We start from the raw sequence: 25,564 nt of genomic DNA, 5'->3' as shown, positions 1-25,564 counted from the left end.
AGAGCTTCAGTTAATGTTCATAATGTTCAAACATCAGAATGGGAAAAATTGTGATCTCAAAGTGTGACTTTCTTTCACTATGGCATGGGTGTTGGTTTGAGCCACATGGACTGGTTTGAGTATTTCAGAAACTGCTGAGTTTCTAGAGTTTCTAGCAGTCTCTAGAGTTTACACTGACAGAATGGTGCGACAAACAAAAAACATTGAGTTGAGTGAGCGACAGTTCTGTGGGTGGAAACAAACGCCTTGTTGATAAGAGAGCTCAGAGGAAAATGGACAGATTGGTTCGAGCTGCCAGGAAGGATATAGCAACTCTTTACAACCGTGGTGAGCAGAAAAGCATCTCAGCATGCAACAGCAGAAGATCACATTGGGTTCCACTCCTGCAGCCAAGAATAGGAATCTTAGAATCAAGAACAAGTTCCTATTAAAGTGGCTGATGAGTGTATATTTATGAATTGTGAATGAATGAATTAATGGTATTAATTCCACAGCACTATTGACAAGCTGTATTTAATAACTTCAAGAGAGTGAAAAAAACAAAGGCTTGTGAGGGGATGACAGTTTACAGGATATAATTGTTTTGTGGACATCCTGCAACATTAAATGTAACCATAAATGGATAAAGTAGGACCAGAGCCGGCCCGTGGCGTAGGCAATATAGGCAAATGCTAAGGGCGCTGCGTCCATCCAGGGGCGCAGAAACGGGGGGAGAAAAATTATGACTTCCACTATTCTGAAAACAAGTCAGCATTATAATGTCTTAGCCTAATTTAATTGTACAGCAAAGCATGTAGTCAGGGTGCGATTTGTCAAAAAGTGGGGTGGGGTGTGGTGTGGTGGTGGTTGTTAATCATGAAACAATAAGCGCTCAACAGTGGTTCGCCCTGTCTATAGTGTGTCTTCAGGCGCGCAAGTGCGCATCCGCGGCTATTCTCTGTTTTGGCCATGTAATCATAGCTGGCGATTGCTATAGGCAACCTAGGAAATTGCCTAGAGCGCAAAGTGTGCCCAGGGGCGCCAAGGGCGACTAAAACCCCACCAAAAAGGAGGGATGGAGTTATTGAATGGAGGTGTTACTAAGTGCATCAGTGGTGTACAGTGTTTTCAACCACTGTGCTGCCGAACTCTAGTACCGTGGAACACTAGTGTGCCGTGAGAGATCACCAAGTGTACCGTGGAAAATTATAGAATGACTGTACATTGTAAATATTGGCAACAGCGTTTTAGTTTCAGTCAACATTTTCTATTGGTGATGTGCCTTGAGATTTTTTCATTGAAAAAAGTGCGCCCTGGCTCAAAAAGGTTGAAAAACAAGTCTAGCCTACGCAATAGTGGTCGGTGATTTCCTTATGCCTACTAAAAATGCACAATGATAGGTTATAAGGGGGGCGGGGGGAGCGGTGTTCATCGGGGAATGAGAATGGCTATCCACTCCACTGCAAAAAGTAGCCCAGACTACAAGTGCTTAAATGAAGAAATCCAAACTCTCGGGTGCGCAAGGGCGCAAACGAAGGCTACAGGAAGAAACAAATAGAGCCAAGTATAGAGGTAAGTCTGATCTAATCTCTCATATCAACCATTCTAGTGGCAAATTAATATTTTAGACGCCTGAATCAATGTCTGCCTAGCTAACTAGATGCAAACAGCAATAGACTTCAATAACAAAGTACCCATAATAGCACTTTTGTTTGAAAATACAGCCCATTGATGTCCTAACAGGGTGCTTAAGTTTGCACAATTTAGAATTGTAGAATTTTTTATTCATTTAATTTGTTAATTCTTCAGAGATGACTTAACTTTTAATAGCAAAAAAGAAACTAAAAATAATTTCTTGTTTATTGTCCATGCACTACACTTTGAACAGGGTGCAGAAGAGTTTTTGCCCATTATATGGAGATATGTATTGAATTTGTGTGGTCATTTTACTTTGTGACACTTTATGTTAATAATGATAACAATAATAACAATAATGAAAAAGATAAAAATGACTTCTTGTTTATTGTCCATGCACCGTACATTGTTTAATAGTAATAGAATAGAGTGATTAGATTAAAGTGTTATTTAGATGTTATTAGAGGGTTTTTTTCTTGGGGGGGGCGCCAAAACTCAATCTCGCCTAGGGCAGCCAAAGACCTAGAGCCGGCCCTGAGTAGGACAATGTGTCATTCTTTAATAATAAATAAAATAAATGTAGTCTTTTGCAAATGACACACTGGGATACACTGTTGTAATAAAATAACTTTGTTTCACATCACACCAGCTTGTCATTGATTATTTTCCTATAACTGCATGTCCCAATGTGTTCATTCCTGACATAACATTTGTACTCTTTGTCTTGTTGTTGCATATACTGTTCTTGATTTGAACGACTGTGTAACATCTCTCCACCTGGGTAATTCCTGCAGCCACCAGCAGAGCAGCCTCTCACCCAACGGCCCTCGTTTGCTGATACAGTCCATTTGAGCAATTTGTCATCCTGTAGTGTGTCAGGGGTCAGGTTACAGATCTCAAGCTTGGTGAAGGTTTTCTGGAACTCCTCAAAATACATCCTGATGGAGGAGTGACGCAAAGAACAAGTAAGATGATGGAAGCAGGACTGCATCCACCAGATAGTACTTTACCATTAATCCACCATTAATATTTTACAATGTCGTGTACAGTACAGTATACTTTATACTAGATATCAACATTAAAGGAATAGCTTATTGTTTTTCAACTCAATCGAATCACTACCCACTTCATCTGGAACATACGGTATGTAGCCGCTTATCCTGTACAGGGTTGCGGGCAAGCTGGAGCCTATCCCAGCTGACTATGGGAGAGAGACAGGGGTACATCCTGGACAAGTCACCAGGTCATTGCAGGGCTAACACATAGGGACAGACAACCATTCACACCTACGGTCAATTTAGAGCCACCAATTAGCCTAACCTGCATGTCTTTGGATTGTGGGGGAAACTGGAGCACCTGGAGGAAACCCAGGCAGAACATGCAAACACAGAAAGGTCCTCATCGGCTGCTGGGCTCAAACCCAGGACTTTCTTGCTGTGAGGCGACAGTGCTAACCATTACACCACCATACCACCCACTATATGTAAGAATTTCCAAACCTTTCTATCCACACACCAGGAAAAAACAACAACAGCAACAAAAAAACCCTGAGTTGCCTTGAAACTCACATATCATAGAATTTTAAGGGCAGTTGTTAAATCATGCCAACAACTATTTGAAATGTGTAAAACAAATTTAACACTCCAGTCTTTTCACTCCAACAATAATACATTCTTGTAGAATTTTATCAAATTTGCCAACACTTGAGCAACACAATAAAGAATTCACTTAGCATAGACTTAATGCTTTCTTAAACGTTTTGTGAACAACCACCACAAATTCTTCCCTTTAAAAATAGTTTAAAAATAGTGTTTGGAGTGTAATTTACAAAAACATTTGATGGAAAAATTAATGAAAATTTCACATCAAAATATAGTCCATATTTGTGGAAGCCAAGGCCTAACAGGTTTGGGACCAAAAGGTTGCTGGTTTGATTCCTTGGACCAGCAGAAATGGTTGAAGTGCCCTTGATTAAGGCACCTAACCCCCAGCTGCTCCCCAGGCTGTCCTGAGTTTGTTGTACATCGCTCTGGATAAGAATGTCTGCTAAATGCCATTAATGTAATGTAATTTGAGAACTGATTCACTGAGAGATTTCAGCAACTGCCCTTCATTCCTTCCACAAAATACCTCCTTTAAAAGTGAGTTTCAAGTAAGAAGGTTTTCTATTATTCTTACAATACAGGGAAGTGTATTGAAAGAATATATTACTGTTCATGGTAATGGCATGTATGATGCAAATCAAGCAGTTAAAGGCTAGGTTGAAAAGTGCCAGAGTATTCCTTTAAGCTTCGGTCCAAAGCATGAATGAGTCTTGAAGGAAATTAAAGGACTAACCAAAACTCTCCTGGCCCAACAGGCTTGAGTTTCTGTTTTTCTTGCTCAGAAGTCCCAAGCTTTGTCCAGTCATTAGACTTGCAAGATGGTGGAGGAGCAACTCCCCACGGGTCACGGATACGGACCAGACGGATGCGAGTGTCCCTGCCGTCATGCTGTTTACCCTGCCAACACAAAACAATTATTTAAAGGAAGGCAACTTGTGGCTGAAAAGAAATAATTTTTAAATTTGATAAGAAGTTTTACCTTCTAATTCATGGGACACCCAAGGCAAAAATGTTTGTCCCAGTTTATCCCCTTCGGATACAAGGAAAAATGCTATGGAACTTCATGTGTACAATTGTACACATTATGCCCGAATGGGTGATGGTAATATTAGTATGGCTAAATGGCTAGGGATAGGTTAGGATTGGACTAAGGATACAGTGTTCTAAATGTTCACAGGTGGACCTACCATTATGTTGTGCCTAAAGTTGTGGTTGAGCTGTGGTTACAGTTGTACTAGGATTAAGTCAAGTCAAGTCAACTTTATTGTCAAATATGCTATACATGCTCGACATACAGCACAGATGAAATTTCAGTCCTCTCTGACCCACGGTGCAAACAGGCAATGCAATAAATAAAAATAGAATAATTGAAGGCGGCACGGTGGTGTAGTGGTTAGCGCTGTCGCCTCACAGCAAGAAGGTCCTGGGTTCGAGCCCCGGGGCCGGCGAGGGCCTTTCTGTGCGGAGTTTGCATGTTCTCCCCGTGTCCGCGTGGGTTTCCTCCGGGTGCTCCGGTTTCCCCCACAGTCCAAAGACATGCAGGTTAGGTTAACTGGTGACTCTAAATTGACCGTAGGTGTGAATGTGAGTGTGAATGGTTGTCTGTGTCTATGTGTCAGCCCTGTGATGACCTGGCGACTTGTCCAGGGTGTACCCCGCCTTTTGCCCGTAGTCAGCTGGGATAGGCTCCAGCTTGCCTGCGACCCTGTAGAAGGATAAAGCGGCTAGAGATAATGAGATGAGATGAGAATAATTGAAATAAACAATATAAACAGTATAAACACTAGATAAGAACTAGACATAGACTAAATACTCATATACACACACACACACATGCACACACATATACACACACACATAAATTGGAGCAAATAAACAGTCAAGGGCACTTGAGGTATAGCAGGTAAACATGAAATAAGCAGTATAAACAATAAACTAATAGCTGTTAAGGTGAGGTAGTGCGGAATAGTGCAAATGAACGAGGTAAAGTGAAATGTGCGGTCCCTGAGTTCAGTGTGTGAATGAACATTGAGAGTATGTGTGAGTGTGTGTGTGTTGGGGGGGGGGAACTGTGAGGGTGACATGTCAGATGCTGAAGGGGGGGCAGGGGTGTGTGCAGGCAGAATCTGTGGCGGGGGCAGAGGGGGGAGGAGGGGCAGAACAGGGAGGGAGTTGAGCCTCCTGACCGCCTGGTGAAAGAAACTGTTCTTGAGCCTGCTGGTTTTGGCCCGGAGACTCCGCAGTCTCCTCCCCGACGGCAGCAGGCTGAAGAGGCTGTGAGATGGGTGGGTGGGGTCACCTGCAATCCTGATGGCTTTGCGGGTGAGGTGGGAGTTATAGATTTCCATAAGAGAAGGGAGAGAGACACCAATGATCCTCTCAGCTGCTCTCACGATGTGCTGCAGAGTCTTGCAGCAGGACACGGTGCAGGCGCCGTACCACACGGTGATGCAGCTGGTCAGGATGTTCTCGATGGTGCCTCTGTAGAATGTGTGCATGATGGGGGCCGGGACTCTTGCTCTCCTCAGTTTGCGGAGGAAGTACAGACGCTGTTGGGCTTTTTTGGCCAGTGATGCGGTGTTGTTGCTCCAGGACAGGTCTTCAGAGATGTGCACACCCAGAAACCTGGTGCTGCCCACCCTCTCCACTGCAGCACCGTCGATAGTTAGTGGAGCATGCTGGGTGTGCACTCTCCTTTAGTCCACAACAATCTCCTTCGTCTTCTCCACATTCAGGTGGAGATTGTTGTCCTTGCACCACATGGCCAAGCGGCTCACCTCACTCCTGTAGCTTGTCTCATCACCATTGTTGATGAGACCCACCACAGTCATGTCATCCGCAAGCTTAATGAAGAGATTAGAGCTGGATGTTGGTGTGCAGTCGTGGGTCAGCAGAGTGAAGAAGAGGGGGCTCAGCACACATCCTTGGGGGGCCCCCGTGTTCAATATGATGGTGCTGGAGGAGTTGCTGCCAACCCGTACAGCCTGTGGTCTCCCTGTCAGGAAGTCTAGCAGCCAGTTGCACAGGGAGGTGTTGAGTCCCAGCTGGTCCAGTTTATGAATGAACTGCTGAGGAATGATTGTGTTGAATGCTGAGCTAAAGTCTATGAACAGCATTCTGACATATGAGTCTTTTGTCTCCAGGTGGGTGAGGGCTGAGTGGAGGGCAGTGGAGATGGCTTCATCGGTCAAACGGTTGGACTGATATGCAAACTGGAAAGGGTCCGGGGCGGGGGGGAAGGCAGACTTGATATGCCGCATGACTAGCCACTTGAAGCACTTCATGAGGATGGGAGTGAGTGCGACAGGGCAGTAGTCATTGAAGCAGGGGGGAGACGGCTTCTTTGGGACCGGGATGATGGTGGTGGCTTTGAGGCACGTGGGGACAACAGCCTGGCTCAACAAGATGTTGAAGATGTCTGTAAAGACATCTGTGAGCTCCTCGGCACAGTCTCTCAGGAAACGACCGGGAATGTTATCAGGACCCGGGGCTTTCTGTGCATTTGTCGTCCTGAGAGCTCTCCTCACACTGTCTGGGGACAGCGTCAACACCTGGTCGCCGGGAGGTGGTGGGGTCTTCTGTGCCATGGTGCTGTTGTCTGCCTCAAAGAGAGCGAAGAAGTCATTCAACTGATTCAGCAGAGAGGTGGAGTTATCACAGGTCTGCGGCGAGGGCTTGTAGTCTGTGATGGTCTGAATCCCCCACCACAGGTTCTTGGTGTCTCTGCTGTCATTGAAGTAGTCAGCAATGTTCCTGGAATACTGTCTCTTGACCACCCTGATGCCACATGACAGGTTGGCCCTAGCTGTCCTCAGGCCCACCTTAAGGTTGAGAATAAGTTATGGTTGGGATACATTTGTAGTTAAGCCTTAGGGTGTGCCTAGGGTAGGGACTGGGCCAAAGTTAGAGTTGTGCTTAAGTTAGGGTTTGGATCAAATCAAAGTCCTTCCCATGCCACAAGGCACATGAGGCAGCACCAATCTCTGTTTCAGTAACCCTTGGCCTCTCGCCTATTACATAGGTAGGGTTACAGTGGGGGGCTGGTCCTCTGATAACCACGAGAGTTTGACTCCCTACTCACATCTGTATTGTGGCATGCCTCACCAGATGACAGTAGATACCATTTTTATGATGGTCTTTGATGTGACTTGACCGCGAGTAGAACTCACGATCTCCCAGTCAAGAGGCAGACACGCTAACCATATTGATCATATTGATAACTCCATGATGGCACAGAGTTCTCTAATTTTATGGTTGGGCTAAAATTAAGAAGAAGCCTTTATTTGTCACATGCACACTCAAGCACTGTGAAATTTGTCCTCTGCATTTAACCCATCTGAAGCATTGAACAAACGTATGCACACACACATACCCAGAGCAGTGGGAAGCTATGCTACAGTGCCCGGGGAGCAGTTAGGGGTTAGGTGCCTTGCTCAAGGGCACTTCAGCCCAAGGCCACCCCATGTTAACCTAACCGCGTGTCTTTGAACTGTGGGGGGAAATGGAGCACACAGATACAGGGAGAACATGCAAACTCCACACAAAAAGGCCCCCGTTGGCCACTGGGCTCGAACCCAGAACCTTCTTGCTGTGAGGCGACAGTGCTAACCACTACACCACCATGCCACCCTTAGAGTTGGTCTAAGGTTAGTATTGGGTGAAAGTTAAGGCTGGTTTAGGGTCAGTGTTGGGGCAGGAGTAGGGTTGGGCTAGGAATATGATACCTGCAGATTAGGGTGAACTTGATGCCTTGGTCTTCCATTTAAGAAGATCACATAATCTGATAAAGTCTGTAAATTTGTTTGGGGCCCAAAGGGGTCTGAAAGTCCCCAAAGAAAGATGCTAAAAGCTGTATTAAAATGCAAAGCAGGACTGCTATTAGAGATGAGTGGTCTAGAAGTGATGATTAGATTCTAAAGTGGGTCACTTACCTGCTCAACACCCGTAACTGAGTAAGCATGGCCTTTCATTAGACCTGTAGAAGTTTTGGTCTCTCTAGCAGATGGTACCAAAACCTGAAAACAAGAAAGCTGAAAATAATACAACTGTACATTTAAAAAGAAATAATGTGTAAATTTCATAACATAAGGATGCTTATGAGTTGGTAGAATATGAACGCTGTATTTCTGTCAACCTGCTGCCCTGCACTTGTGATTAGTTCTTTGGAGAGTTAACCATTGAAATGCCAAAGCATGGAACATTCACTTCAACATTTGCTCAGTTATTAAACTCTTGTCCTTGCAGCATTTATATACAAAAGTTGATTAATCAAGGTATATTTTGCAGTGAAGTCATGGATTTTCATAGAGAATAAGTGCTATTTCAAGATCTTGACAGACTTGTAACATGAAATCAAGGAACTTACATCTATGGAGCACCCCATAAGTGAACCTCTTTCCAAGGCTTTTTTCATGATGCTGTATATTTCTTTGGGTGCGTCTGTGATCTCATAGTATTCTGTTACTCCTCCGGTGAAGTCTTCCATGGCCTCCAATGTGTTACCACCTTTCAGAGCTTCATAGGAGCCATGCAGCCTGGGGCCAAAAACAAAACCCTCAAAACCTGAGATTTTTGCTGCTCCTCATGACTTACTCTGGTCTTAAACCCCAGATAAGCAAATGTTAGACTATAAAGTTCATATATTGCAAAAATCCACTGTAAACTTTACTATGTGAACTCACTTGGCATAAGCTTTCTCCAGAAGAGCGCTCCAGAACTCATTCTTATTCCCTGACCGAGTAAACACCAAATGGTTTTTGTATGTGGGAAGTCGATCATCCACAAGAACGTCCACCCACTCACCATAGCGCCAGAACTATACAGAAAAAGAGCTAATTAGGACTGTATTATTCAAAATTACCTAATTTCAACCTAAAGTAGGTTTTCCATTGCAGGTAAATAGCACTATGGTCCATGATCCCCCATACCTCATCTCATCTCATCTCATCTCATCTCATCTCATCTCATCTCATTATCTCTAGCCGCTTTATCCTTCTACAGGGTCGCAGGCAAGCTGGAGCCTATCCCAGCTGACTGCGGGCGAAAGGCGGGGTACACCCTGGACAAGTCGCCAGGTCATCACAGGGCTGACACATAGACACAGACAACCATTCACACTCACATTCACACCTACGGTCAATTTCGAGTCACCAGTTAACCTAACCTGCATGTCTTTGGACTGTGGGGGAAACCGGAGCACCCGGAGGAAACCCACGCGGACACGGGGAGAACATGCAAACTCCACACAGAAAGGCCCTCGCCAGCCACGGGGCTCGAACCCAGGACCTTCTTGCTGTGAGGCGACAGCGCTAACCACTACACCACCGTGCCGCCCCTCCCCCATACCTGGAAATGGAAAATCCCAGCATAGTTCTCAGTGAAGCTCTGGTCTGGTGGAACGACTCGGTACCGAAGGGTGTCATTCATAGTCAGACAGGCAATTGCAGCCAGGAACCAGCAATCACCTGCAGAGGGTACAAATACATATGATAGATTTTATGGCTATACATGAAAAAAATCTTGCAGGTTTACAATCTGTCCAAGAAGGTGTGCTCTTGGTGCACAAAGGCAAATGAAACATCTAATATAATACACCACTTGTTGGTTGTATATAGTTAATAATCAATGAGATAAATGAGAATTAAAGAGAATCCTTGTAGGCAACAAGATTGCAAGGAAAGGTCCAGACTTTTTGACCCTGGAGTATCAAAAGATAGAAAGAAAGTATACAGACAGATAAGAGATATCAAACATGTATGTATGCCTAAACAACTGTGCTGCACTATTGCAGAGGGAGGAAGTGCTTAAGGGCATTTTCACACTTGGCCCAATTCAGTATTAAAAAAAGCTCTCAGACCAATGATCTTTGTGTGCATATAGCAAGCATTTAATATCTCAGACTTCTCTAAAAAAGACCCCAAAACATACCATACTCCAGTGTATAGCTTGAACATTTGATTTGTATATGGTATTATTATTATTTTTTTTTTTTGTGGTTGCTTGTAGATGGTGTGGGTTTGGTAGTGTGTCCAGATTTTTAGGCATGAGTTAGTAATCTGCATTTCCTAATGGGATCGCAGTGACAACAAGCTGAGGTCATTCCAGACTTCTCTATCCTTGGTCATAGGTTCCAGCTTCTCCTGGGGAATCTTCATATGTTCCCAAGCCAACTGTGAAATATATCTCCATGTCCATGCAGGTCCTAGGTCAGCTCTGGGATCCAACAGGAAATGCCTGATACAGCTCTAGCAAGAGCTAACCTTATAAGGTGCCTGAACAACTTCAACTGGCTCATCTCAATTAGCAGGAGCAGTGGCTCTATTCCAAGACTGTCCTGCATTGCCAAGTACATCGCCATATTACAGAGAGTAAACCAAGCAAACAGCCTAGAACCTCATTTCTGCCACCTGTATTGTTCAGTCATTACCCAAAGTTTGTGATTATAGGTCAGAATAAGTAAGTAGATTAACTAGTAAATGAAGCTTTTTTTCTGAAAACGGATTCTCTCCAACCAAAAGTCTTTTTCCATGGCATCTACAAACTCCTTCCATGCTCAAGCTTTGCTGGCTCTCTTATACTTCTCATATGACTCAGGAGAGTCCTCCATGAGCATTAATTAGAAGGCTTCATTCTTCAACTTGATGGTTTCCCTTACCACTGGTCTACCAGCACATCACAGGGTTACCACTATGATAGGCAACATAAGGAAACTTGTTCCTGGCAATCAAACCCACATAGAGGCAACCTTCATGTCCACCTGAAAAACAAAACAAAACTCCAACTCAGACCCTAAGTCAGGGACTGGTAAGTATCCCCATATGTGTCTGATGCCTCCTTTTGGAACTAGAGTTTGAGAGAGACTACCCCAATTGAGAAGTTTGTTAACAAAGTCTGAATTCTGTGTCATATCGTATCTAGTATTTTTTCCATCTCACTGCTCCCATTGCAAAGGTCTAGTCTATCTAAGGCTATCCATCACATGCTGAACACTCAACTGGCATTGCACCTCACTCCGACACTTTACTTTGCAAGTGGTAACCCAACAAGATGGTTCCACATTACTCGACTGGGTTATTTGAGTGGCTTAGTGGCCTGTGGACATCTCCCCCAGATCTGGCTCCAGGGTTGGGTCCTTGTGTGTCTAATCCAGGCAAGGTGGGTTAAGTATTTTTTGTACCTTCTAACTGTGGTAATTAGGATCAATCTTTGCGTGACCTCTTCCTCAGATCTGCTCATCAACAGTGGCCATACTGGTGAATTAACCTCCTGGTCACATATCCCTGAGACTCAAAACCCATTCACATGAACCCATTCACCATGATGAGGTCTTGATCCATGAGGGAGTGATACTGTATGTAAGTGCAAGAAATTGTCTGAAGTTTACTGGTGCTTAAAAGATCAAAAAGGCAACCAATTCCCTTTTAATTCAATTTACATTTTGAACACAATAAACACTGAGGTCATTTGTGACTGGTCATTTTTCAGGTTCATTTGATCAAAACTGAACTTGGCATCTCACCCAAATTCAGCTGGGATTGGCTCCAGCGTCCCCTGTGATCCTGATGGATAAGTGGTATAGACAATGGATGGAATTTGGCACATGTTCAGAAAGCTTCCTTAAACACCTTGTGTACTGATACAGAATACTTCTTATGTATGATCTATGCTGATGATGCTGTCCTGATTAAGACAAGAATTAATTTTATAGGACATCTGTGCCTCTGGGCACAGTATGAGCGGCATGGTGGTGCAGCAAGAAGGTTCTAGGTTTGAACCTCACAGCTGATGGGGGGCTTTCTGTGTGGAGTTTGCATGTTCCCCCTGTGTCTGCATGGGTTGTCCTCCTGGTGCTCTGGTTTCCTCCCACAGTTCAAAGACATACAGATTAGCAGGTTGCACAAGCCAGTGCATACTTAGTGACGGTCTCAAGCCTGGACAGATTGGGGAGGGTTGCATCAGAAAGGAAATCTGGTGTAAAAACCTCTGCCAAATCAAATATGTGGATCATGATGATCCACATGTGGTGACACATAACAGGAGCAGCCGAGAGAAGAAAAAGAAGAAGATCTGTACCTCATAACTGAGCTATTTTTGCCCAATGAGATATATGACTTGAACAGAGGGCTTAATAGATTCTTGCTCATCAGTCAACAAGCTGAAAACAGATGCTCAGGGCTGAGGTTACAGAATTCTCCTCATGTCTTTCCCTGCAACCTTTTTCAGTTCTGTCAGCCTTCTCGATTGTGGCATGATGGTGGAGAAGCCATGGCCTCATGGTTAGAGAAGCAGCTTTGGGACTAAAAGGTTGCTGGTTTGATTCCCTGGACCAGCAGGAATGGCTGAAGTGCCCTTAAGCAAGTCACCTAACCCACAACTGCTTCCCAGGTTGCTCTGGGCATTTTTTGCATCACTCTGGATAAGACCATCTGCTAAATGCCATTAATGTAATGCAATGTCATACCATTAGATCTCTGGTGACTCAACACACATCCTGATAACCTTAGGTTATGGGTCATCTAAGGGACAGTATTTTCTCTCTCACTCACTCATTCCTAGCTGGCCTTGAAAAGCGCCATAGAATATCAGCTGTCTGTGTCTATCAAAGGTTGCTTTCCGGAAAGAAGCAACCAGCCACAGCCAGTAAGTGATTACTTACCATTTTCGGTTTCTGTTCTGTCTTTAGTCAAAAGTAAGTAAGCAGTTGGAACCTAGCAAACATGTAACTTTTTATGTAAAGGGACTTGCTCAAAACAATTAAGAAATAATATTAATTAAGAATATGCTGCTTTTTTTTAAACAAAGACTCCAAGTATCTTTAAATATGCTTAAATATCCAACTTGGAAGCCATCCCAATGTCACCCCTTACCATCACAACTCTAGTTTCGATATGATATTAGCTATGACATAAAAGGAAGAGGTCACATTGCAGTATATACTGACTTTACTCCTGCTACCTAGGATGGAGCGAGCCAGCTAGTACATACCTAGTGAACAAACTCATATTTAACAAAGGTCAGCTGGAGTGAGATTTCAATACTGGTATTTTGCTAAACTGTATATGTATTGTCATATTCTCAGTGATTTACCCAGGTAGCAAATGGGTGTTTCCATGCTGTCTTCACGAGCTATCAAAACGAGCTATCAAAATGTAAGGTTATAAAACAGTTGTTAGCTTTTCATATCATCCCTACTTTGGATTTCTCATGAATATGATTTTGAACATCGCTGAAAAAAAGGGCTAGTGAGAAAATAACCTTTGTAGGAGCTAACATTGAAACCTGAATGTTATACCTTATGTTTGGGTTCATTGAAAGTTCTTCTCCTATTAAAATCCACTTTAACTGCGCTAACAATAACACTGTCCCTGTCTGATCGTCATTCTAAAGGGCATTAGGCTCTTATCAGATACACATAGTACCTTGAGTGAAACATAATATCGACTGCTAGTAACTTCTATATTCTTCTACCACAATAAAAAAAAACCCTATTGCTTACTCATTATACTAACCTTTACATGGTATGCCCATATAATTATTCCTTAATTGGAAAGAATATACAGTATACTGTATGTTTACCTTTTTATATCTTTGGTCTAATCTTTGCTCAAAGACTAGATGCCTAGGACATGCTGTATGTACTACATTATCTCTCTATTGTTATTGTTCTCTTTAAAAAAAGACCATCAGGACTGAGATAAGGAGCTGACTGCCAAGTTTAGCAAATGTCAGAGACATAAAGACGCCACTTCAGGCCACATATCTGACCAAGATTAACTGCAGACTCACACCAGACACCATCTGTGTTGATTTAAATTATCCTTTTATATTGTACTTCTAAGGAATAGCAAACAGTGTTTAAACTAAAGGACTAGTCCTGTTTATTATACATAGCCTATACAGCAGGGGTCGGCAATCTTTTTGCCATGTAGTGCCAATTTGAAATTTTCTTGTTAGTTAGTGTGCCATTCAAATAGGTGTCGTTAACTATGTGTAATTAGACACCACACATTTTAGACGGATATGGATATTTAATGCATTGAGCAAATGTAAAACACCATTGCACTTGTTTTATTCCATTAACCTCACACACTTTAACCAAATTGCACTTGTTTTATGCCATTAACCTCACACACAAGGTTTAAGACCCCCCCCCATTGGATAACAACATTGCAAGCAGTTTATACAAATTCACAAAATAACATCCAAAATCTTTCAGTACGTAACAGGCCCAAGTTATTCACAATAAAGACGTAGCAGCCTAATGGAAATGGAACTGATGAATAATAAAACTGCAGAAAAAAAATTAAATAATGAGTGTCAGAGAACATTGACAAGTAGCCTACATAAAGTGGCTTAACAATAAACTGCAAATTTGAAGTAGCCTTGTTACAAAATAAATGTTTTGCCTATCAGTCAATTGCCCCTTTTCCACCAAAGCAGTTCCAGGGCTGGTTCGGGGCCAGTGCTTAGTTTGGAACCGGGTTTTCTGTTTCCACTGACAAAGAACTGGCTCTGGGGCCAGAAAAACCAGTTCCAGGCTAGCACCAACTCTCTGCTGGGCCAGAGGAAAGAACCGCTTACGTCAGCGGGGGGGCGGAGTTGTTAAGACCAACAACAATAACAAGACTGCGAAAGATCGCCATTTTTAAGCAACGAGAAGCAGCAGCTGTACAAACGCAAAGTCATCCATTATTATTATTGTTGTTGTTGCTGCTGCTTCTTCCGTGTTGTTTTTGCTTCGATATTCGTGCCAAGGTTTATGCAAACGTAGCGATGTAACTGACGTATACAGCGACGTAATGACGTATACAACGACGTAACTGACATATACAGCGACGTAATGACGTGTCTTCTCTTAGCACCGCGAGCTATAGAAAAGCAAACTGGTTCTCAGCTGGCTCGCAATTTGAACGAGTTGTGAACCAGCACCAGCACTGGCCCCGAACCAGCCCTGGAACTGATTTGGTGGAAAAGGGGTAAATGTGATCCCTGGCCCTGACCCTGGCATCCCCTTACTTAGCTCCAAGATGTGGGGATGGTAATTGGTCACTTTGAGTTGGACGCATGCTTCCGAATGGCCCGTTGTCATACGACTTTGGGAGGGGCAAAGTACATTCTTCATGTGCGAAAATATCTGTTCACACAGATATGTTGATCTGAACACTGACAATAAAGCCAATGCGATATTGCGAAGACAGTTGAACTTTTCGGGTAAAGATGCCCAGCAGGCGTAAATGATGTCTCCTTGACCCTGCGCTGTGCTTTGTAATTGTATACGTAGCTCTGTAAACTTGCTCACCCACAACGTTGAACTCTTCAACTCAATCAGCTGCATTTCCATGTCCTGTGTGTCCAACCACTCTATCGGAGCCAAATCCAGTTCATGTCCGTCAAAGCTGTCAGGCTTGATCAAGAAAGAGAACATTGGGCTATACTTCTGAAAGTCCCCAAAACGCTCTGCGAACTCTGACTGCAGCTGGCGCATGTATTTGCAGATATCAACAGTGTCAATTGTGTGGTTGGAGGCAAACTCCCTTACGTGTCTGAAATAACAAAAAGTGGTGGTATCAACATCCCTTTGAAATACGTCTAGCTTGCTGACAAAGGCCACCCAAGCATCGTACATCTCCAACACCGTTTGTCCTGCACCTTGCAGTCGGAGATTTAGGTCGTTGAGATGTCCTGTAATGTCAGTGAGGAACATAAGCTTCATGATCCACTTCTCGTCTTCCAATTCAGGGTAGTCTTGAGCCCTCTCAAGTAGGAAGGCCTTGATGGCATCCAGACAGCTAACAAGTCGCTCCAAAACTTTTCCGCCACTTAGCCACCTTACGGCAGAGTGGAGAGGGATATCTTTATACACGCAGTCCATTTCGTCTAACAGAGACTGAAACTGTCGGTGTGTTAGAGAGGAACGTTTGATGATAAAGTTTATGATCTTCACCACTGTATCCATGACGCTGTTGAGATCAGAATTAGACATTTTGGCACATAGATTTTCTTGATGTATTATGCAGTGGAGTTTCATGATGGGGTGACCAACTTTATCTTCAATTAATTTGACTGCACCCTTCCGTTTCCCGACCATAGCGGGGGCACCATCAGTTGTCACTGCAAAAATCCTGCCCAAGTCAATACCTCGCTCTTCAAAATGCTCCACCAACACCTTGGCTATGTCCTCTCCTTTAGTTGTGTCAGTCATTGGCTTTAAACAGCAGAGCTCCTCTCTCACAGTCACATCACAATATCTTGCCATCACTGCCAAACGTGCCACATCTACGCTTTCGTCAAGCGCAATGCTAAATACCGCTGCATCTTTTATGCCAGTTGTTTGCTGCACCCTTACGTTTTCTGCCATTTCACCAATTCGTCGCTCAACAGTTCTGGCTGATACAGGCATGTCTTTTATTCTTGATTTTATTGTCTCTTTATTTGGCAGCCCCTCAGAAAGACTATCCGAGCTGGAGAGAAAGGCTTCCTTAATGTATTCACCGTCTGTGAATGGCTTTCCATGTTTAGCTATGCAGTGAGAAATTACTGTATATAGCTAGCTTCAGTGGCATTGTTTTTAGCTGAGGCAAAGACTTTTAAAGTGTGGGCTTGCTTCCCATATCTGCACACTGTGCGTGAGAATGATTCGTCCCTATCTGCCTGATCTTTGAAAGTTTTTTCGTGCTTTGCCTCGAAATGATGTTTAACACTGGATGTTCGACACACAACACTTTCAAAACACAACGTGCACACAGCATGGTCCCTCTGAGAAATGAACCCATATTCTTTGGTCCAGGAGGAGAGGAAAGCCCGAACTGTCGGCTTCTTTGCCATCTTAGCGCAACTGCTGCATCAAGTGGGCCCATCTCGTGAGAAATATGGGGAGGGGGGCGCTATATTGTTGTGTAGTCATGCTAAAAGAGCAGGCTCGCCATGCAACAGCCAATGACAGTTCAAGATGACGTTTGAACATTTTTAATGTGTTGAATAATTAGGTTTGTGTCAGTGTGCCACTGGAAATTCCTCGGCGTGCCAGTTGTGGCACGCGTGCCTAGGGTTGCCGACCCCTGCTATACAGTATAATGAATAAAACTTTTGGGGGCTAAGTTGATTATTTTCCTATAAAAGCATGTACTGGAGTTGTTTTTTTTTAAAATTCCTCTTATACCAAACTAATTTAACAACATTTGCATTGTTTTAATTAATTGAGGAATGATGCATAATACTTTTTCACCTTTTCTAGTTACATATAATGTTATGAAACTCCTGTAGAACAAGATAGATTCCTGTTATCACTTACATTATAGCATTCTGAATAAATATTTATTTGGCTTTCAAAGAGGAATTTGAGAACATGAGTTCACTTCTGCTATTATACCTCTATTCATTTTCATTTTGACTCATCTCATCTCATCTCATTATCTCTAGCTGCTTTATCCTTCTACAGGGTCGCAGGCGAGCTGGAGCCTATCCCAGCTGACTACGGGCGAAAGGCGGGGTACACCCTGGACAAGTCGCCAGGTCATCACAGGGCTGACACATAGACACAGACAACCATTCACACTCACATTCACACCTACGGTCAATTTAGAGTCACCAGTTAACCTAACCTGCATGTCTTTGGACTGTGGGGGAAACCGGAGCACCCGGAGGAAACCCACGCGGACACGGGGAGAACATGCAAACTCCACACAGAAAGGCCCTCGCCAGCCCCGAGGCTCGAACCCAGGACCTTCTTGCTGTGAGGCGACAGCGCTAACCACTACACCACCGTGCCGCCCTCATTTTGACTCGTGCTTACTATTCTCCTGTGATTATCGGACCTGAAGGGCAGTAGGTTTTGTTGTTAGATCTTAATAAATAGTCTTTATTCCTCACAAAAACAAGAACATCCATCAGAAAAAGAAGTGGGTTTGTGCATTAGGAGTGACTTACATCAGAAGTCTTTCACATGTAATCAACATTTAGTCAAAGCAACAAAGTAGCTCGTCCAATGTCTTCTGTGAGAGAAAAATACACTGTCAGAAATAGGGGTACAGTAGGAGTCCATTTCTGTACCCCAAGGTACAATCTACACTAATGTACCCACTAGGGCTCATTATTGGATGTCGGGGTAACTATGTGCACCTTTTTAGGGCCAAAAAGGTACTTATATGTTCCCAAGCAGAATGTAAGGGGTACAAATAAATGCTTTACTGTCTGAGTGACAAGCTGTTGTACAGTGTCTTGCAGAAGTATTCATTCCCTGTTGTGTTTGTTCTGTTTTATCGCATTACAAGCTGCAATTAAAATGGATTTTTGGAGGGTTAGCACCATAAGAAAAAGAAGAAGCCTTTATTTGTCACATGCACACTGAAATTCATCCTCTGCATTTAACCCATCTGAAGCAGTGAACACACACACCCAGAGCAGTGGGCAGCCATACTACAGCACCCAGGGAGCAGTTAGGGGTTAGGTACCTTGCTCAAAGGCACTTTAGCCCAAGGCCGCCCCATGTTAACCTAACTGCATGTCTTTGAACTGTAGGGGAAACCGGAGCACCCGGAGGAAACCCATGCAGACACGGGGAGAACATGCAAACTCCACACAGAAAGGCCCCCCCTGTCAGCCACTGGACTCGAACCCAGGACCTTCTTGCTGTGAGGCAACAGTGCTAACCACTACATCACTATGCCGCCCCATTTGATTTACACAACATTCCTACAACTTTAAAGGTGCAAATTGTTGTTTTATTGTGACACAAACAATAATTAAGATGAAAAAACAGAAATCTGGAGTGTGCATAGGTATTCACCACCCCAAAGTCAATAGATTTGTAGAACCACCTTTTGCTGCAATTACAGCTGCAAGTCTCTTGGGGCATGTCATCTCTATTAGCTTAGCACATCTAGCCACTGGGATTCTTGCCCATTCCTCAAGGCAAAACTGCTCCAACTCCTTCAAGTTAGATGGGTTGCGTTGGTGTTCAGCCATCTTCAAGTTATGCCACAGATTCTCAATTGGATTGAGGTCTGGGCTTTGACTAGGCCATTCCAAGACATTTAAGGGTTTCCCTTTAAACCACTCCAGTGTAGCTTTAGCAGTATGTTTAGGGTCATTGTCCTGCTGGAACGTGAACCTTCGTCCCAGTCTGACTCAAACGGGATTTCCTCCAGAATTGCCCTATATTTAGTGCCATTTATCTTTCCTTCAATCCTGACCAGCTTTCCTGTCCCTGCAGATGAAAATTATCTGCCACCACCATGCTTCACTGTAGGAATGGTGTTTTCAGGGTGTTCAGTTTGCGCCACACATGGCATTTCCCATGATGGCCAAAAAGATCAATTTTAGTCTCATCTGACCAGAGATTCTTCTTCCATGTGTTTGGGGAGTCTGCCACATGCTGTTGAACAAACTCCAAACGTGTTTTCTTAAGCAATGGCCTTTTTCTGGCCATTCTTCCATAAAGCCCCGCCCACTCTGTGGAGTATATGGCTTAAAGTGGTCCTATAGACAGATACTCCCATCTCCGCTGTGGATCTCTGCAGCTCCTTCAGTGTTATCTTTGGTGTCTTTGTTGCATCTCTGATTAATGCCCTCCTTGCCCGGTCTGTGAGTTTTGGTGGGCGGGGCCTTCTCTTGTCAGGTTTGTAGTGGTGCCATATTCTTTCCATTTTGCCAAAATGGATTTAATGGTGCTCTGTGGGATATTCAAAGTTTGGGATTTTTTTTATAACCCAACCCTGATCTATACTTCTTCACAACTTTGTCTCTGACCTGTTTGGAGGCTCCTTGGTTCTCATGTTGCTTGCTTAGTCGTGTTGCAGAGTCAGGGTCCTTCCAGAACAGGTTGATTTATACAGACATCATGTGACAGATCATGTGACACTCTGATTGCACACAGGTGGATTTTAATAAACTAATTATGTGACTTATGAAGTGAATTGGTTGGACCAGCTCTTATTTAGGGGTTTCATACAAAAGGGGGTGAATACCTATGCACACTCCAGATTTCTGTTTTTTCATCTTAAATATTGTTTGTGTCACAATAAAACAACAATTTTCACCTTTAAAGTTGTAGGAATGTTGTGTAAATCAAATGGTGCTAACCCTCCAAAAATCCATTTTAATTCCAGCTTGTAATGCGACAAAACAGGACAAACACAATGGGGGATGAATACTTTTGCAAGACACTGTATCCCTAAAGGTCCAATAATGAACTTTATTTTCTGAGTGTGGTCTGAGTCTGGGCGGCACGGTGGTGTAGTGGTTAGCGCTGTCGCCTCACAGCAAGAAGGTCCGGGTTCGAGCCCCGTGGCCGGCGAGGGCCTTTCTGTGTGGAGTTTGCATGTTCTCCCCGTGTCCGCGTGGGTTTCCTCCGGGTGCTCCGGTTTCCCCCACAGTCCAAAGACATGCAGGTTAGGTTAACTGGTGACTCTAAATTGACCGTAGGTGCGAATGTGAGTGTGAATGGTTGTCTGTGTCTATGTGTCAGCCCTGTGATGACCTGGCGACTTGTCCAGGGTGTACCCCGCCTTTCGCCCGTAGTCAGCTGGGATAGGCTCCAGCTTGCCTGCGACCCTGTAGAACAGGATAAAGTGGCTACAGATAATGAGATGAGATGGTCTGAGTCTGCTTTTCAAAAAAGCCTCATGCAGCAAGAACGTCAATCAACCTTCATTAAACTACAGGAAGTGACTAATGAATGAAAGATGTCTGCAAGCATGTTTTTAGCCCCACCCTTTTCCCCACACACCCTCTCAGAGATTTCTCTTTCTGGTCTGTCCAGTTTCTACATGGTGTAACCAAATGACTGAACCAAATGACCTGTAAGTAACTCAGATTAATTACTCACCCAGGTCACCCTGGCAAATATCCGTCCTGTTTGCTCCTCCAATAATGAACTGAGGATTGTCACAAATTTCCTGTTTAGAAAAGGAAAGGGTACACATTAATCCATATAATATTCAACAGTTCTATGCATAATTAGCTGTGAGTTAATTAGTTCAGGCTCCACCTCCAGTTGATCTGCACCTGAAAAATGCTGTATTAAAATATCTGCTGTTGAAATAATCAAAAATGAAAAGTTTGATCAGAGCAATTTCCTAAACAAAGCTATGAGTGTATGTAGTGTGAGATGCTGTGGATGTTGGTGTTGGTCTGCTATTTGATTCTTGTGCACAGAAACTGCTCGTATGCTCCTTTACCTGATGCTCAAACTAGTGCATGCTTTCTTATCTTCTAGATTGGACGACTGTAACATGTTGCTCTTTATTAAATATTCACTGACTTCAGAATGCAATATTACGATCTTACTCCAGTCTCATTCAAGCTACTCAGCTCACACAGGCCTAGAGTTAATCCTAAAGCTCAGGCGCAACTCAGGCAGTGGAAGTTGTGTTTTTTTGTTTGTTTTTTCCCTCTATAATCCCTAATTTTTTGAATAGTCTCATCTCATCTCATTATCTCTAGCCGCTTTATCCTTCTACAGGGTCGCAGGCGAGCTGGAGCCTATCCCAGCTGACTACAGGCGAGAGGCGGGGTACACCCTGGACAAGTCGCCAGGTCATCACAGGGCTGACACATAGACACAGACAACCATTCACACTCACATTCACACCTACGGTCAATTTAGAGTCACCAGTTAACCTAACCTGCATGTCTTTGGACTGTGGGGGAAACCGGAGCACCCAGAGGAAACCCACGCGGACACGGGGAGAACATGCAAACTCCGCACAGAAAGGCCCTCGCCGGCCCCGGGGCTCGAACCCAGGACCTTCTTGCTGTGATGCGACAGCGCTAACCACTACACCACCATGCCGCCCTCTCTTGGATATTTTACCTCTTTAAATATTAAATATACTCTTTGGCAGTTGTAATAAGTCTTATAGATTTACACATAATTCATTAATTCATTGTTGCATCATACTTAATATACATATTAATTTTATGCATATGTGCCTAAATAAATTTTATTTACATATACAGTACTGTGCAAAAGTCTGAGGCACCCTGTTTTTTCTACATACTTTGTTATTTTATGACTTCTACATTATCGAGTCAGTACAAAAACATTTTAGAGTTTCAAATGTTCGTTATTTTCCAGCACAAAATTAAATGTTACAGGAAAAAAAAGGTTGTATGTGAGCAGCATAGTCCATAAGAGAGCACTTTTCAGATTAAAGAAGAAAACATAATGAAGGCTACTGGAAAATTTTTGGTGTAAAATTAAGAAGCAAGTGTGACAGTCAAAGTGTCCAGAAGAACTGTGGCTGGTTCTGTAAGATGCTCAGTAAAACCTACAGATCATTTCCGCATAAAACTGCACTCATTGTACCTGAAACTATTTTTTTTTAAAGCAAAGGGTCATCTCACACCAAATATTGACTTTGTTTCATTTATTATGGCTTACTGCTTACAGTCCTTTTTTTAATGTTGAAACATCCATCCATCCATTATCTGCAGCCGCTTATCCTGTTCTACAGGGTCGCAGGCAAGCTGGAGCCTATCCTAGCTGACTACGGGCGAAAGGCGGGGTACACCCTGGACAAGTCGCCAGGTCATCACAGGGCTGACACATAGACACAGACAACCATTCACACTCACATTCACACCTACGGTCAATTTAGAGCCACCAATTAGCCTAACCTGCATGCCTTTAGGGGAAACCGGAGCACCCAGTGGAAACCCACGCAGACACGTGGAGAACATGCAAACCCCACACAGAAAGGCCCTCTTCAGCTGGTGGGCTCGAACCCAGGACCTTCTTGCTGTGAGGCGACAGTGCTAACCACTACACCACCATGCCGCCATGTTGAAACATTTCATTTCATTATTTTTTTTAAGCCATTTTTGGTCTCCAGCATTTCTTTACATGTGCCTAAGACCTTTGCACAGGACTGTATATCACTTACTTTTAGATCTGAATGTTAAACATTTTGAACATTGGAAGATTATTATTATTATTATTATTTAGTGTCACATCAATGCTGGAAACGGTGTTGCCTTCCGCATCAAGTAACACAGAGTGCCCTACAAACGTGGCCACCGAGAACCACACTTACTTGTCACACACCCCTGAATCCGATCACTCTATCACAGTGGTTTTCAAAGTGGGGGCCGCGGCCCCCTGAGGGGCCGCCAGGGGGCGCTAGGGGGCCTTAGAAAGTTGGAGGGACGATGATAAAAAAATTATGAAAAAAATATATACTTTTTAAAAATAATAATTATTAAATATATTGTAATTAGTTTTTTAATCATTATTATAAAATATAATTATTAATAATAATACATAATATCGAAACATTGTTTGCCATGCTCATCTCCGATTGCCTGTGACATTGCGGTTTGCGCCATTTATCAAGCTGCTTTACTCCTCAAGCTAGCGTATTGCTAGCACAAAATGGACAGGTTTTTGAAGAAGAGACCGAAGGAACAAACCAACAGTCTTGCTGTGGAGGACACTGCTGCGAAAAAAACGAAGAAGTCCTGGCCAACTAAAATCCGAAAATATGAGGCAGCATACATTAAGTATGGCTTTACAGCCATACAGAAAAATGGCCATGATTGCCCAAAATGTGTCCTCTGTCTGGAGACCCTGTAAAACGAGTGCTTAAAACCTTCGAAACTTCAACGTCACTTGGTACAAAAACATCCTACAGATGCCGAAAAAACAATAGATTTCTTCAGATGCAAAGAAGAGCATTTGGTCAGGCAATCTGCTGCATTCACCCAGCAAGCTACTGTCCCCGAGCGGGCCCTGAAGGCATCATTTTTAGCCTCGTACCACATTGCTCGTGCTAAAAAACCTCACTCAGTTGGAGAAGATTTGATTTTACCAGCCACCAAAGATATTGTCCGAGAATTGCTTGGTGAGGATGCTGCCAAAAAAATCGATGCTGTCCCACTGTCTGATAACATCGTGAGCCGATGGATTGGTGACATGGCTCAAGACGTATCTGCTCAGCTATTGGAGCAGGTGAGAGCCAGCGAATACTTCGCACTTCAGCTGGATGAGAGCACAGATTTATCCAATGAGGCCCAACTGCTTGTGTATATCAGATTTATTTCACAGGAAAGATTTGTGGAGGAAATACTATTTTGTAAAGCACTTGAAAGAAGAACTACTGGGAAAGACATTTTTCAAGTTTTGGATGATTACATCGAGTCTAACGGATTGGACTGGACCCGTTGTGTGGGGGTGTGTTCGGAATGAGCCGCAGCAATGACCGGGAAGATCAGTGGAGTGACCGCTCTCATTAAGCAGAAGGCCCCGCATGTAGTGGCCACACACTGCATGCTCCATCGCGAGGCACTGGTCACAAAAATGATGGATAACACGGGCGATTGCTCTAAGACAACGAGGGAGGCTCAGCCTCCTCTAAAAATGATGAACATCGTGTAGGATGAATTGCGCTAGGCTTATGTTATAGCCAACCTTATAACATTCCTATTTCAGATCCAGAATCATAGAAATATATGTGCTCAACCCAACTACAGTGCGAAATCATTCCGTTATAACTTTCCCCAGTTCGCCTAATTTGTGCGTGAGTTTTTCCCCCTCGTGACAGCGCGATGCAGCCCAGCCTCAGTGGATTGGGAGCTATGTGCTTGTCAATCTCAAAATGCAAGACAATTATTGGACAAATACTGCGAAAACGCCCGCCCACGGAGTCTCACGGACTCCCAGCCTCAATGGACTTCAACGGCATTTGGGAGCTCTGCGCTTTCAATCTCAAAATACAAGACGGTTATTGGACAAATACTGCGAAAATGCCCGCCCACGGACTCCGAGCCTCACATGGGAGGGACACGGCAGTTTCCGCGAGGAGACTGGTGATTGGTGAAAGCGGCTGGATATTTTCTTTGATTGACAGCTCGTTTCAACTGTAGACAGGCAGCGGTTACAGTGTTGCCAGATTGGGCGTTATCCCGCCCAATTGGGCGGTTTTAAGTGCATTTTGGCGGGTTTTGAACATATTTTGGGCTGGATAACGTCAGCAGTATCTGGCAACATCAGTTCAGTCCCATGAGGATTCGCAAGTGCTGTGGTGTATTGTAAGAGATCGGCTTACATTTCGATTTCATTCATTACATACGGTTTCTACCAGCTTTTTTAGTTTGTATATATTTTCATTGTAAATAAAGTGTAAATATAGTGTTGTCAAGTTTGCTATCTTAGTTCCAGAAATTTCGTTTATTTGAGTGACTGAAATTGAGGGTGCTAGTCAGCTAGCAAGAAAGCTGCGCACGGATGCCAAGCATTGCTGATTTAATTTTGGCAAAGCCATTTGCCAGTCTTCCTTTCGAGGAAAAAATTAAAATTAAAGAGCAGGGTAGACCAACGCCTCAAATTGACTTGGTGAAAAAGGTAGGGA

The 25,564-nt window shown here is 43.6% G+C and overlaps 1 protein-coding gene across 1 annotated transcript in view; it reads right to left on the bottom strand.

The window, feature by feature from the left end:
• Positions 1-25,564, bottom strand: part of capn3b (calpain 3b) — a 65,340-nt gene that overhangs the window by 16,189 nt on the left and 23,587 nt on the right. The window contains exons 2-8 of the mRNA XM_060916360.1: positions 21,043-21,112; positions 9,564-9,682; positions 8,900-9,033; positions 8,584-8,752; positions 8,150-8,233; positions 3,952-4,115; positions 2,392-2,552 (exon numbers count right to left, since the gene is read on the bottom strand). Coding sequence (XP_060772343.1) covers positions 2,392-2,552; positions 3,952-4,115; positions 8,150-8,233; positions 8,584-8,752; positions 8,900-9,033; positions 9,564-9,682; positions 21,043-21,112 — 901 coding nt within the window. The remainder of the gene's footprint in view (positions 1-2,391; positions 2,553-3,951; positions 4,116-8,149; positions 8,234-8,583; positions 8,753-8,899; positions 9,034-9,563; positions 9,683-21,042; positions 21,113-25,564) is intronic.

This window comes from Neoarius graeffei, chromosome 3 (assembly GCF_027579695.1).
Source record: "Neoarius graeffei isolate fNeoGra1 chromosome 3, fNeoGra1.pri, whole genome shotgun sequence".
NCBI classification, from domain to species: domain Eukaryota; kingdom Metazoa; phylum Chordata; class Actinopteri; order Siluriformes; family Ariidae; genus Neoarius; species Neoarius graeffei.
The sequence above is the reverse complement of the archived record's forward strand: the minus strand, read 5'-3'. Positions and strand labels throughout refer to the sequence as shown.